The 16,553-nt window shown below is 28.3% G+C and overlaps 1 protein-coding gene across 1 annotated transcript; it reads left to right on the top strand.

Annotated features, from left to right (window-relative positions):
* The first annotated feature begins 500 nt into the window (after window positions 1-500).
* On the top strand, window positions 501-2,239 carry LOC118054127 (vignain). The gene is made up of 4 exons (XM_035065577.2): window positions 501-1,057; window positions 1,167-1,399; window positions 1,495-1,635; window positions 1,823-2,239. The coding sequence occupies exons 1-4, from the start codon at window positions 613-615 to the stop codon at window positions 2,078-2,080; spliced, it is 1,077 nt and encodes a 358-aa protein (XP_034921468.1). The 5' UTR covers window positions 501-612; the 3' UTR covers window positions 2,081-2,239.
* The last annotated feature ends 14,314 nt before the right edge of the window (window positions 2,240-16,553 follow it).

Below are 16,553 nucleotides of genomic sequence, written 5' to 3'. Positions count from 1 at the left end.
CGTGTTCCATTTCCATATATAGCCGCTATCATCACAGCTAATATTCGTCCCCTTCTACGAAACAGGTCGAGTAAGGAACGTGGTTTTCATGTTGGCTTCAGGATGGACACGAGATGATGAAGCATCACTCCAAAAATAGACGCTTAACCTCCAAAAAGAATATCATCTTTCCGCTTACACTTTGAGTAAGGCTCGAGTACATCCAGCATATATAACGTAAGCGTCCAACGTTTTTCTTGATGTTCTATATAAAACCAAATGATTATCAATCAAAAGGCTAGCTCTTCAAGATCATTAATTAATGTCTCTGCCAACTCTTTCGGTACTTGATGCCAAGAAGATGATTGTCACATATAGCTATTTCCTTCGTAACCTTTTCCCCCCAAATTTGGGTTAAGGTTCCGAGAAGCAACAAGCCCATCCGAGCCCACTGGGAATATATATATATATATATACACACAAGGATATACTTCTTGCCATTCCCAAATCAAATCAAACAACCTTTTCTCTCACAGTTCAAAAGCTAGGTAGAATTTGATTTCTTCAGTGAATATTTACATCAAGATAATATCATAGCCATATTGCTAATCTATAGAATCTGAGCCCGTTGTTATGGATACGAGGAAAGTCATCCTGACTGTATTTTCAGTGGTTCTGGTTTTTAGGCTGGCTGAGAGTTTTGACTACAGTGAGGAGGACTTGGCATCAGAGGAGAGACTATGGGACTTGTATGAGAGATGGAGGAGCCGTCACACTGTTTCTCGCAGCCTCGCTGAAAAACAAGAGCGTTTCAATGTATTCAAGGAAAATTTAAAACATATTCACAAGGTGAACCACAAGGACAAGCCTTATAAGTTGAAACTGAATAGCTTTGCTGATATGACCAACCATGAGTTCTTGCAACACTATGGAGGCTCAAAGGTTAGCCACTACAGGATGCTCCGTGGACAAAGACAGGGAACCGGGTCCATGCATGAGGATACAAGTAAGCTTCCTTCTTCTGTTGACTGGAGGAAGAATGGAGCAGTAACCGGTATAAAGGACCAAGGCAAATGTGGTAAGTCTCTGATCACTGGATTTTCTACTTGGCAAATATATATGACTCTATAGATATTGATTAATTTGGACAATATTTATTTACTCAAAAATTCCCGATGTTACTGCAGGTAGCTGCTGGGCATTTTCAACTGTAGCTGCAGTGGAAGGTATAAACAAAATCAAAACGGGAGAGCTGATCTCTCTATCTGAGCAAGAGCTAGTTGATTGCGATTCTGATAACCATGGCTGCAATGGAGGATTGATGGAAGACGCATTTAATTTTATCAAGCAAATTGGTGGATTAACATCAGAGAATACGTATCCATACAGAGCTAAAGATGAGTCATGTGACTCAAACAAGGTGACGATGACTTGTAGCGTCAACAATAATTCTAATTTCTACATTAACTGTATGTCTCTGATGCACATGGACCGTAACTCCTCGTGGTGTTGCAGATGAATTCTCCTGCTGTGAATATCGATGGGTACGAAATGGTGCCTGAAAATGATGAGAATGCATTGATGAAAGCTGCTGCAAACCAACCTGTAGCAATTGCAATAGATGCTGGTGGCAAGGATCTCCAGTTCTATTCGGAGGCAAGTTTCTGACTCGGTTACGAAAGTGATCATTCATGGTGTGTGTGTGTTTCAGAAAGTTAGAATTTGGAAATTATCTAGCTCGTTTAGATAATTTTAAAAACATCGACTGAATCATAGCAAGCCAGCAATTTCAAATATCTAGCTGTTTATCGATAAATCTGGAATTTGGGTGCATGAATTGCAGGGAGTATTCACTGGAGATTGCGGTACAGAGCTGAATCATGGAGTGGCACTTGTGGGCTATGGGACGACTCAAGATGGAACAAAATACTGGATAGTAAAGAATTCATGGGGAACCGATTGGGGAGAGAAGGGTTACATAAGAATGCAACGTGGGATTGAAGCAGAAGAAGGATTGTGCGGCATAACAATGGAGGCCTCCTACCCAGTCAAGTTGCGCTCAGACAACAAGAAAGCACCATCTCGCAAGGATGAACTCTAGTTGATCGGTGTGGCCAAATAAAGAGTAGATCGCCTCACCCAAAATCATATATGTTTTCACAGATGTATTGTTCTCTGCTATAGCTTGGATGGAAATAAAAACTGTTTGATCCCAAGTAAGATCGATTATTTTATAATATTATTGTATTGTCGATTTTAGTTACAGGTCAAATTCGAGAAAAATTTTATGCCTTTTTATCACTCTTTTTTTCAAAGTTTTTTATTTTAATTAACAAAACCTGATTGAAGAGGGAAAAACACGGTTTCAATGTGAGAGGAGGATTCATTTTTCATTAGAACAATGTATTTTTATCCTTTCTAAAAATATCAATGCGTTGGTATTGGGGTAAATGCGAGTTTTCTATAAGGTTCATTATTTATTATTAAATTGATAAAAGACAAGATGATTTTTTATCATCTTAAAAGCACTGTAAAATAACTGAATTACCCTTGAAAGTAAATTTTTATTTAATGGGCATCCAGTTTTTTTATTTTATTTTCACTCTGTTTTCTTAGTTTTATTCAAGTTGACTAAAGGGTAATTTGATATTTAATAAATATAAATATAATTAAAAAAAATATGTTAATATATGCATAACACACACTAGAATATTTGCCGCTTCATCATATTTAAGCAACATATACAACGGATTATGGTGGCCAAAAAACATTAGTTGATTTTTTTTGAATGTCTTGACACTAAAGACTTCATCAAACCCATAATTGTAGCTAGGGGTGTTCAAAAAAAACCGACCAACCGATTAAACCGAAAAAAACCGAGAAAAAATTAACCGAAAAAACCGAACCGATAGAAAAAACCGAATAAACCGATTAAAAAATTTAAAAAAAACCACTCGGTCTGGTTCGGTTTCGGTTTAAGAAGGCTTAAACCGATTAAACCGAACCAAACCGAACCGGTTTAATTGAATTTAAAAAAATATATAAAAAGAAACACTAAACCTAATAATAAATTATTGCCCCCTCCCCCCAAAACTTTCCCGCCCCCCTCCCCAAAACCTTTCCAGCTTTTCCCCATTTCCCTTTGCCTTTTCCATAATAAATTAACCCCCCCCCCCACCACCACTAAACCTAATAATAAATTATCCCCCTCCCCCCAAAATCCCTTCTCTTTTCAGCAACCCCACCCATCCCTCCCTCCTTGCTCTCTCTCCCCCCCTTCCCCGCTCTCTCCTTCCCTGCTCTCTCCACCCCATTTTCCTTTTCCAGTGGCCTTACCCTTCCCTTTCTCCCTCTCCCTCTCTTCTGTGCACAAGAAAGACTTAAAGCAACTCATTTTCTCTTATATTGTTGCCTTTCTATTCTCTACTTTACGGGATGCTATTGAAATCTTTGTTAACATGTAGTTGTTTTAATATGGATAGATTCAGTGATTATGATTCAATTAAGGAAGATCTTTCAGATCTCAACCGGAGAGCTTGGATTCAAAGGTTTCAACAAGGATTTTTTTGAATGTGATTCGGCCAAGTTTGTCAAGTGATTGTGATTGGACCAAGTTTTCTCTTATTTAATTGATTTCGGTTTTTCTGGTTTCTAAGGCTAAAAAACCGACCCGAACCGCACAAAACCGGTTCGGTTTGAACCGATTCTCGGTTCGGTTTGAACCGATTCTCGGTTCGGTTCGGGTTATATTAACAAGTTATAGTATTTTCTGGTTCGGTTGAATTTTTATGTTAAAACCGGACCGAACCGGACCATGAACACCCCTAATTGTAGCTACCTTGGCTTGACTTAAAAGGTATTTGATTTTGTAGATTCAATTACGGTTGGGTTGAAATAAGTATCACAGAGGTTTTCATATATAGAATTTATATGTGATGGGATTACAAATAGTTTAAAGAAACAATAAAAGAGCATAATATACAAGGGTTATTCATTTCATTATGTAATAATAATTATAAATCTATAATATTTTAAAAACAAATATATATATTTGTTTTCAAAATATTATAGTTCACAACCAAATCTCAATATGAAAAGCATATTAACCAAAAACGTGAAATTATTTTTTATTCAACCACAGTTTTAATCAAAATATTTAAATTTATTAAATGAACCTCAACTAAAAATAATTTTTACAAAACTTTTTTTTTAAACCACAATCACTAAAGTAAGCACAATGTTTAAACACAACTCTTGAAAGCTATGATTTGCTCTCCAAAAAGTAATTTAGATAAGATATCTTATTTTAGAAAATTTTGATTATGTTGATTTTTAAAATCAAAGTTAAACATTTGTATTTATACATTCAAGATCCTTTATAGAAATAGGATTTCTAATTAAAACTTGCATAACTAAAAGAATCTATAGTAAAATACTAATTAAATTAAAAATCTAAATCTAAATAGAAAAGAAATCCAAATACAATAAAATAAATAAAAACAATCTCGCACATTAACTTCCAAATCTTATTTAAAAGTGTTACTAATATTTAATCATTATGAAATTTTAACATAACAAGAAATAGGATCCCTAAAATCTTCTACAATCCGAAGCAACTATCAAATAAAAAAAAAATATTTGATTTACCAAACTATTTCTTAAATTTTTATTAAACTACTCAAAAACCTAAAAGTCTTAACAAGGAAATAAATAATACCGTACACATTATTATACAAGAATAATAAATAAAGTGTCCAACATCACTGAGCACCCGAGCTTGTTAGACGCCTGTCGTTTATGAGTTTGTTTTATCCTTTTCTACAGTGAAAAACGTATGAAAGGAATTAGCGGAAGCACGTCTTACCCGACCCTGGTCAAAGTAAATCTGATAAAAAGTCAATAATACCCAACAAGCCATGTGAAATTGCCATCGTTGTTGTATATCAATGTTTTCTAGCAAACCAAACAGTAATAAGATATCTGTCAGGACAATTTGCAGGAGAGGATTCTCGATGTGACTGCCTAACCTCCAAGTAAATACATTCATCTTGATTCTTGGGCAATCGTTTATGTTTTCTGGAACTGTTTGGATTGGATTTTTCTCGCTCTGCAGTACAGGTAGACATCGCTAGCTCTCTTTTGTTTGGGAGTGCTGTCAAAATGCGTTTATCTAAATCTTAAAAAATAGTTTCTGATTATCATAATCGAAACCCTCTTCCACAGACTCATACCGCAGATCCATGATAGAGATATGTGAGGCTGGCGCGTAAAAACATTCAATTCTGAGAAAAGATAGCAAAATATCCTTTTCAAATAAGAATTAAAGGGCGAATTAAGGAGATTAATCGACAAACCGGAGGAGCTGAGTACGTTCATCAGCTTGAACAAAGCTATTATCTTGACGAGCTTCCAAAATACATTGCAATCGCTCTGCTTGGATATGTTCATACTCTGCTGTTTGAGTTTCTGGCGTTCAGATTCTATCTCTTCACACTTTTGTCTTATTTCTTTTATGCGTTCTTGTCCCTCGCCGATCTCTTCCATGTCGGTTTTCATCTCTTCCACCAATCTTTCCCTCCCTCTGTTCTTGTTGATGTTCTTCTCTCTTTTCTGCAGGGCAGGCCGGCGACCATGCATATGAAATATGTTAGTTCATAATCGGTAACGTAGAAAATAATGATTATTATCATAATTAATTTCTGGGGTTGGTAACATGAGATATCGGAACAATAAAAAAAAATAAAAAAAAACATAGAATCGGAGATTTGTGGGTACCCATTGTCTCCTGCGTTTTGTCTTGGAAACATCTCGGCTCGGGGATAGATACTTCAAATCCATGAAATCTCTAATTTTATAAAATCTAAAAGTTTTTTAAAAATATATAAATTAAAAATTTCTGTTTCTACTACTTCAAAATCATCTATAGAAAAAGAATTTGTGATTAGAATTTTCCTAATTAAAAGAATTTTTCTAGTATTAAAATTTATAAATAATAAAATACTAATTAAATTAAAAACTCTAATCTAAATAAAAAAACAATTTAAATTCAACACTTTAAAAATAATTTAAGAGGATAACTTAATTAAAGGTTTTTTTAATGTTCAATCGTCATAAAATTTTAACCCAATCAAAACAAAGCTTTTATTATTTCTCATCAAAATTTTAGCTTGATATAATATTTAAATTTAAAATTATATTTAATTTATCAAATTATTTTAATTGTTAAGACTTTAGTGATGATGATGCAGGAAATTTTATGGTGGTAGTGATATGAGTTTTTAGAAGATTAGAGTTGAGAAATTTTTGGAGTGGTTGAAAAACAGTAGGAATATATTAACTTAAAAATTCAATTGAGAATAAAATTATTAGTGGAATTTTTTAAAAAATAAATATATTATGAATTATACACATTACACATATAATACAATAAAGTTGTGACAATAAATAATATTTAAAGGATGTATAAAAAAAAAATATCAAAATCCTCAAAAGCTCCAAAATAGAAGTACGGAACTAATTTTTACATTTAAGTTTAGAGGTGAGATACATGTGATTTCCACATTTAAATTTGCATTACGAAAAAAGCCAGCACATCATAGATAATCGAGCAATATAAATATTGGGTGGCAATTTCAATTAGAATTTGGAACTTTATTTCTTAAAGCTCGGATAAAAAGGACCCGTGGAGTCTTCCAAGAAAAGAAAAAAAAAAAAAAAAAAACAACCTCATGTCTAGCTTTTCTTTTAGCTAATAGTATATTCAGTCTACTAGCATAACCTTGAAACTAAATCGGTATATGGAAGTGTAATAATTTATATATTTTTATATTTAAAAAATATGTTTGATGTGGAAAAAAATTGGATTGATTTTTTTTTTATTTTTTTACAATGATTTTGGTGTTTTAATAATAAAAATAAAAAAAAATCTAAAAAAAACATTTTAATATATTTTCAGATAAAAAAATACTTTAAAAAAACATCCTATACAAAAATTGATTATGGTGCAATATGATTTTTTAAAGTGTTTTTTTTTTAAAAATACATCAAAATAATATATATATATATTTATTTATTTATTTATTTTTTATATTAGCACATTAAATTATCAAAACACAAATCTAGTTTTGTTTGATTTTTTTTTTCTATAGCATCACATTCTTATTTAATTTTTGTTTTTTTTTTATCAAATTCCATTGTAGAGGTTTTTTTTTTAAGAATATTGGGATTGTATACTTTCATGATATTAACAATTTCTTTTTTATGATTAATTATTGCTAATTTTTTATTAGTTTTATCTATTATTTTATTTTTTTATCATATTATTAAATTAATCAAATTTATTTGAATTAATCAAGCTGATGATCCGAGTCTTATATGTTTTTACTTCCTTAAAAATGCTACCATTTCCTTATTATTTTTTTAATAGGGGGCTTTTATATCTTTTGCTTTTATTTATTTTTATTTTTTTTTACTTATCAATTATTTTGATTTATTTGTGCATGTGATTTTTACATGTATTTTAACGAATTTATTAACAATAGTTTAAGGGGCTTTTATACGAATTGTTTGTTTGTTAAAATTATTTTGATTTTTTGTTGTTGTGCACGGGATTTTCATGTATTTCCTTAAAGAATTCATTAACGAGGCCGAATAAAAAGTGTATGGATAAAATGAGAAATAGTTCAATTTTTAAAATAAAAAAAAAAAACTTAAAAAACATGTAAATAAAAACTAAAATGGTGGTAAAATAAAGTCTTCTGCAGGAAAATAAAGCATCACAGCTAAAATAGCGGTCTTTGGAAAGAAAAGCGCCACCCATAAGAAGACAAGCAGCCGTACGTATTGGTCTGTCCGAAGCTTTTTTTTTTTTTTTTATCAGGCGTGTCAGTATCGACTATATGTAGCCATTTTGTTCTCTTTTTTCTGTTTTTGGTTTCTTTCTAAGAAAGATAGACGAGTTAAAATAGACGGATCCAAGTGGCGAACCGTGTGCCCTTGATTAGCTAAAAAAAACGTACTTGCCACGCACGCGTACTCTTTGAATAGTCTAATGATGTCGAGCCACCGGCAGGCCGATCGGACGGCCAAAATGGTGGCAAGCAGACGGTGAACAATGCCACTGGATTGGGTGGGGCTGGGGAGGGCGGTTCTTAAGAGGTTCGGTTGAGTACCCATATATTTTAAAAACATAAAAAAATAAATTACAATAAAATTTAAAATTTTTAAAAACTCAAGTTAAAATATTATAATAAATACCCTTGAATAGCCTAGTAGAGAAAAGTCACAGAAATCATGTGTGCAAAAAAAAAAATTCAAAATACACTCGTTGAATTACTGGTTCCATGTGTTTTTTTTTTTTTTAACGGGATGCCAGGGTAACCCACGGACGTGACAGAGGCCGCCTGACCCACGTGTCGAACCCCCAATAAATCGAGAAAATTGGCGGCATGGATGAAGATACACACACAGATTGAGGGGTGGACACGTACGATGACCGTGACAGAGAAGGAGCAGTAGACGACAGAGAGCTTTAAAATGGGCATTGAAGAAGTGGCAAGAAAAGACAGAGGACTGCAAATGCATGGCCAGGCCAGCAAGCGTCCAGCACATGATACAAAAGGTGAACAGAGCCACGTGTACTGTACGCATAGTTATTAAAAATTATTCGAGAGTTGATCTAACATAGCGTTACCTGTAAACTGTGCGGCTACATTTATTTTAGATAATTTTTTAAAATAACATGGTTTTAAAAAAAGAAAAAAAAAAAGAGTTAACTGGGAATTGACCAACTAGACTAATATCAAATTAACTAAAATCAGATGGAAGGTTTTTTTATTTAATTATTAATATATATAGTTCTTGATTTATTTAATTATATGTATGCATAAATTTTTTTATTTTCAATTATAATTTTTTTAATTATAAAAACATGTCAAAAAAAACTTGTATATATAATTTTTTATTAAAATAAAATTTAACTCCGTGCAAAACAAGAATCAAGTATATAATTAAGTCAACTTCGAGTAAAGTTTTTGACACCAAACTCTAATCAATGGACGTGTCCTTCAGGGATAGAGCTTGTAAAATTTTAGAGAAAAATTTTAAGTATTTTTTATTTGAAAACTTATAAAATTAATTTATTTTAATATTTAAAATTATTACATTAAAATATCTAGAAAGAAACTAATTTTTTAAAAAAACTTTTTTTTCCAAAAGCACAATTATTGTGAATGGATGGGGTGATGAGAGTTAAAGGATCGGCTTTTGTCAGCCTACAGGGTTTCTGTATCAATCATTTGAGAGTAGTTGTGCATTCCGTCCTTGTTTACATTTGTCTGCGTGTGAAATTTTGAATTGAATCCTATTTATTCCAATCAAATCCATGGTCAAACCTTGATGCCCATGCTTTGTGCGGACACAGACATGGCGTCCGTAGCCGTTAAATGATTTTCAAAAATCTAGGATATATACCATAGCTCTAGGTTCTTAAATATTTCATATTACTTCACATAAAACAACTCAGTTTCTGAAATATAAATCAGGAATATTATAGTTTAACTTATCATATTCTAAATCTATTTCTTTATAAATTAATAATTCAAATTTTATAAATTTTAAAGTCACTAGAGTCTTATATAGTCATTAACTTTAGAACATGTAAGATTAATTAAGATATACACAAACCGACTCAGATACCTACATTAATCTAAAAAAAAAAAAAAGTATAAATCATACTCTACATATTTGTATAGTTAAATTTAGTTTATTTATAGAATTTTAAATTCCGTGGGGATCTAATTTTTTAAGAGAATAAAAACAAAGATTTCACTAAAGAACATATTATAAAAAATCCCATACTTGATAAGTTTAATTTTCCTGTACTTTTTTTTTTTTGGGTGTTTTGAGTTAGCAAACCTAGATGTATTTCATGCTATAAACTATACGTAAATCTAACCATTTTGAAAATGTATTCGGAATTGAGTTTTTTTACATTATATTTTTCTATATTCATATTCAATGTGTATTTTGTCATGCTAGATGTGTTTGATATCATTGTCTAAAGGATTTTTTCAAAAACAATTATATATATATATACACACACACATATATTAAATTGATATTTTTAATTTTTAAAAAATAATTTTAACACTATCATATTAAAATTATTTAAAAATATAAATTTAGTGTTTAAACAATATATTTTTTAAAAAATTAAAAAATAATTTTAAAAATAGAGCGAGTGTCTCAGATTCTCTACACACTTAGTAGCAAGGGTACACTTTTTTTTAGCATATCATTATTTACTAGTTTCTATATATATTTAAAACATCACAAAATTAAACAAACACCTCAGCTTAGTCTGCTCATTTGCCGCCGATTGAGACAGGGTTTAGCTTAGTTGGAAAATATATTTTAAAAAAATTAAAATATTTTTATTTTTTTTACTTTAAATTAATATATTTTTTATGTTTTCAAGTCATTTTGATATACTGATATCAAAAATATTTTTTTTTAAAATAAAATAAAAATTATTTCAATGTGTTTTATAGAATGAAAAACATTTTAAAAAATAATCGTTATAACACTCCCAAACACCTTGTATAAAATGTTTTTAAATTTTTTTTTATTTTAAATTAATATATTTTTTATGTTTTTAAATCATTTTAATGTGTTAATATCAAAAATAATTTTTAAAAAATAAAAAAAATATTATTTTAATATGTTTTGGAATGAAAAACACTTTAAAAAACAACTGTTATTATACTTCTAAACACCATGTTTAAAGTGCTTTCAAAAAAAAATATTTTAATTAATACGTTTTTTTATGTTTTTAGTATATATATATATTAAAAATAATTTTAAGAAAATAAAAAAAATATTATTTTAATATATTTTAAAATAAAAAATATTATAAAAAATAATATTATGAGATTCTTATCCGATTTCAAGGGCCATGGCATCCTTTTAGGGCTGTTTGTGTCAGCGCCTGTGGTATATTGTACGGCCAAGGTCAAAGGCTCCTGAGCCACAAGCAATGCCACGTATGCTAGCTTAGTAACCTTGCATTGGATTCTAAGAAGAAGTTGGAGAGTGAGAATGAATATTTTTTAAAACATTTTTTATTTTAAAATATATTAAAATAATATTTTTATTTTTAATATTAACACATTAAAATATCTAATTATATTAAAAAATATTAATTTAAAATAAAAAAATAAAAAAATTTTCAATTATTTTCAAAATCACATATAAAAACAAAACTTGTCAGCAAGATCACATGGGTTCTCCCTTGTCATGTCTCCTTTCGACAAATTACACAAATTAGCAGGAATTGTCACCACTACATATTTTCATATAATAACATATTTGATAAGGTTGTTTTTTAAAAAGTATTTTTTATTTTTAAAATATATTAAAATCATATTTTTTTTATATTTAATATTAATGCATCAAAATAATACAAAAATATTAAAAACATAATTTAAAATTTAAAAATATATTAAAAAAAATTTGAAAACACAGTTAAGCTGTAAAAAAAAAAAAACGCAACTTGTGTAACCGAGCCTACCACATTCCGCTTGCATCTCCTTTTCCATAATAAAAGCGTGATTTGATGCACATTCATGATTCCAGCTATGGGTTTGGGTTAGCAAGTTTGTACAATATAATCATTCTACGTCAACGAGGTGAGAAAAAGGGTAAGGCACATGTAAAAGGTTGTAAAACAAATCATCTGTGTGTATATTAACAGTGGATATCCACATAAATTCATTTACCTCTCAACTGATTCTACGAGATTTTAAAATTAATAATTAGATAAATTTATAATAATTATAAAATTTATAATATTCGAACTAATAATCTATACTCCTCAAGGTTAACCATCCATATATACTTAGATTAACAAGTAATGCTTAATTTATTAGAACACTGCATATATATATATATATATATATATATATATATATATATATATATATATATATATATATATATAAAGCTTTGGAGTTTATATAAACTATAAATATATAAAAATAAAATTCAAAATATAATAAAATAATACTAGCATGCATGCTAAGTTTATATTTAATCCTACAATTGAGATAAAATCAAAGCGTTTGCATACATATTAATAATAAAATAATTATGATTAAATTAAAATAAATAATGATATTTATTTGTTGAAACACTTTAAAACAATAAAATTTTTGTTGTTATAAATGATGAATTCTTTGACCTTATAACTTTATTGTCTTACTTATACAAGTAGTATTTTATAATATGTCTCTTAAAATTCAAAAAACACCACCTTGATTTGGATGCATTTCCAAACTAAGATCTTTAAACCAAAATAAAAGAACTTAATTATCTCTTAAGTAAACCTAAACTCTAGATGATTTTTTTAGGAAGAAAACCAAAGCATAAATAAATAAATAAAACATTAAAAATAAGAGGAGGAAGAGTATGTACAAATCTGAAGAGAGAAAAATTCAACTCTTCCTTAACCCTTCTTTAATAGTGAATTTTAGAAGTTAAAAAATTAATTCAAAATTATTTTTCACCATTCAACCTTTAATTAGCCACCATAAAATAATAATTAAATTTGAATATTGTGGTTTATAAATATGAATTTTAACTTAAAAAACTACTCAAATTTGTTGGAATAATGTTTTTGGAAGAGATTGTTAAAATTTATGGGCTGGACTGGATAAGCCATTGGCTGAAATAAATAATTCTTCATGAATAAGGTCTAAGTTTAATTTTTAATTAGTAAAAAAATAATTTTTATAACTCAAAATATTATTTTATAATAAACTTAAAATTACACTTGGACCTGGCTGAGCGAGTTGGGCTAGGTCAGATACACACGCTTGAGTTTAAGTTCAGAATCCATTTTACCTAGGATTTTTCTTATCTCAAAATTTGAATGTCTTTTAAATCAATTTTAACTTTTCAACTATTTATTTTAGAAATAATAAGAAAGTTTTTGGTTTCACCAAAATATAACAACCAAAAGTTATTTGAAATGAATTTCTCATTTACTTACAATTTATTTAAATCATATTAATATTATATTTTAAAAAGCTTATATTAAAAATTAAATTTCAACAAACTTTTAATCATAAAAGTAAGTAGATATCATTTTTAATTTCACCACAAATATATCAATTAACCGTGTTATTTAAATAAATTTTCAATAAAGGCTACCATTAACCATGATATACCCTAGTTACCGTGACAACGCCATGTTACAAGTAATAATCAAAACTAATTTTTGATGTGAAAAAAGAAAGCATTTTATTTTATGATATCATAAAATTTGTTATTTAAATAATGAAAAGAGATGCATACACTTAATATAATGAATTTAGAAATATATAAACTCATGATCATTATTATAAATCAAGTTATTAAATATTTTAAAGAAATTTTAAACTGCTTGTTATAAATAAAAATATAACATTGCTAATAATGAACCAAAATCACTTACAAGATTATTATTTTGACAAACGTTGGGTACAATAGATCATGTGAACCAAAGGGCTATTAATATGTAAGGGTATATTTCAACCAATTCTTAAAAGATATAAATTTATATTAAATTAAAACCGGTAATTAATCTCATCACTAAAATATCAAAAAAAACTCATATAAACAAAAAAAAATCTAAAATAATATTGATTATGAGATATATAACTATCATTATAAACAAAAATTAAAATTTCAAATGCAGTAATTAACATTAACAAAATATAAGTAAATGGATCAAAAATTTGTGAAAGATAATATTTTTCAAGAAAAAGAAAAAGAAAAAGAAAAGTCTGAGCCCAGTTTCAATCTGTTTTTAATTAAAATTAATTTTATTTATTTTTAATTAATTTTTTTAAAATTTTCTTAAATCATTTTAATATACAAATATTAAAAATAAAAATATTATATTCATATTTTAAAAAAATAAAAAAATATATTTTAAAAAAACAACTTCATTAAACTCCCAAGAGACCTCTAAAATCCCTGTTGCTTTCTTTCCGCATGGACATATCCTCCCTTCAAGAGGTAAGACGCTGGGTTTTTCTTGTTTGAAAAGTGGAGGAACCGGTCAACGTTAAATCTCTGCAATAATCACACTTTTCGTTTCTCTCTCAAAATTCGATCTTAGCCAAGCGACAAAGGAATAAGGTTTTTTCAGATGACATTCTTCACATGAACTAGTCAGATCATGTGATTCTTTTCTCCAAAAAGCTTATGACTTTTCAAATTTGTTCACTTCTCTCAAATTTTCGAGTTTGTGTGTTTGGTTATCAAGGCAAATAGCCATAAAGTTGCGTCATTACTATTCACCCAGTTTCTTATATTTGATATAAAAACATAATAATGTCTTTAAAGAGTAAAGTCTAGGGGCGGTTTGTTTTTGTGTTTTTTAAAAGATTAAAATTAAAATTAAAATTATTTTATTTTATTTTATTTTTTATTTTAAATTAATATTATTTTTTATATTTTCATATCATTTTAATATATTTATAAATAAAAAACACTTTAAAAAACAACTGTTGTAACAATTTTAAACACTCCCGAGAAAGATAACTTGGGTTAAATATTAGATAATACTTTTAGAATCCAGAATGGTGTATTTCGAGTATTTATGATATAAAAAAATGATTTGATTTTTAATTGAAGTTGCAATTAATCGTTATCTTTTAATTTTATATCAAACTTTTTGAACATTTACCATTTGTTATATCATTAAAACTTCACCTCAAATCTTTTTTTATCTCCTGTCAAAGTTAACCTTAACAAAGAAGAAAATGGCTCTATCATGTAATTCAAAACAAAATTGTTGAATAACAACATAAAATAAGACTCCTTAAACATTCATAGAAGACAATCCTCCTTCCTCCTAGTCATTTCCACCCCCGAACATATTTAATTTCCCATTCACTAAAATGATAATAATTTTATTGTTTTTTTTTTTTGAATCATCATCGAAACAAGGTTACAACCTTGAAAGAGCAAACTTCATTAACTCTAGCCTTGCATATGACCTAATTAAAGACTCGGATAGGTAAATTGACTAATGTTGATTGAAATTATAAAAATTTGAAATAAAAAAGAAAGTTAATATTTGATAATTTTATTATATATTTCACATTCAACTCGTGTAGAGTTTATACAACCATACAACAAAACATTAAAAAAAATATAATAAAGCAAATTATAAAAAATGCTTGATCATCTCATGTTAAATTTTTATTTTTAATTGCCTTGATTTGTTAAATTTTTTAATCTTGATTATTTCCTTAACACTCCTCAAATTCATGATAATTTTAATTTTCATGTGTTTGGCATACATTAATACATGCCTCCTCATAAGTATTTTTCTTCTCTAGTGATTTTTGTTACATTTCTTTAATCAAACATTTCTTTTTCAAGATTTAGCCTTCTCAAATAGCTTATAGAAAATCTCAATTTTCTTATTAGGCTCTTTCATCTTGCACCTCCATTTCTTTTTCTTTTATGTGCTTGCTCATCCACTCTCTTTTGGAATTTCTTTTTTTCTTCTATACACATACTTTAATCTCTCTAAACACCAACTAGATCAAACTAACTTTGATATCATATAGAAATTTAGAATAGAAGAGAATGATATTATTTTATAATTTTATTATATGTTTTACATTACTTGGAGTTTATATAACCATGCAACAAGGGACATATAACAATATAGAATAAAACAAATTGTACAAAGATGATGCTTGTTCATCTTTTTTAATTAGAAGATATAAATAATTTATTTTGTTACCTTGATTTGTTCAATTCTTATTTTAATCTTGATTATTTTCTGAATAGAGATATTGATGGTTTAATTTTTTTTTAAGAAAATCAAAATATTCTTTTCAAAAAATCAAAATATATTTTAATCAAATTATAAATTAATTTTTTTAAATCTACTAAGTGTGTGTTTGTTTTCCGCTAGCTTTCATGATAGCGGTGAAATAGCTAGCGGTAAAACAAACACAGTAATATGTTTGGTAACAAACCAAATTGCATTTTATACTAAAAAAATTAAGTTTGAAACACAGGTTTTGTGAAGTAGTTTTTACATGCTTTTCTAACTGATTTTCATAAATATTTTCTGAGGGTGTTTGGGAGTGTGGTTACTTTTTAAAGTGTTTTTCACTCAAAAATATATCAAAATAATATTTTTTATTTTAAAAAAATATTTTTAACATCAACGTATCAAAATAATTTAAAATTATCAAAAAACATAATTCAAAGCAAAGAAATTTAAAAAAAAAACTTATTTTTTTAAATCACAACCACATAGTTATAACAAAAATTAACTTAAAAACAAACACACAAGAAAATTGAAAGTTGATTTTTTTAAATCTCAACCGAACTAGAGACCGGGTCCAATCAGTTACAGGTCCACCCAAGTTTTATGACCACGCTTTCTTCTGCATGAGATGATGCTAAAGTGCGCCAGGGAAGCAAAGACAGACCTTTGGAGTGAAAATGACAGCAGAAGCATTGATAATAGTAGAAGAGAATGACGTGCTCTTACAAGTGATTGG

The sequence above is a fragment of the Populus alba genome, chromosome 8 (assembly GCF_005239225.2).
Source record: "Populus alba chromosome 8, ASM523922v2, whole genome shotgun sequence".
Taxonomy (NCBI): domain Eukaryota; kingdom Viridiplantae; phylum Streptophyta; class Magnoliopsida; order Malpighiales; family Salicaceae; genus Populus; species Populus alba.
The sequence above is the reverse complement of the archived record's forward strand: the minus strand, read 5'-3'. Positions and strand labels throughout refer to the sequence as shown.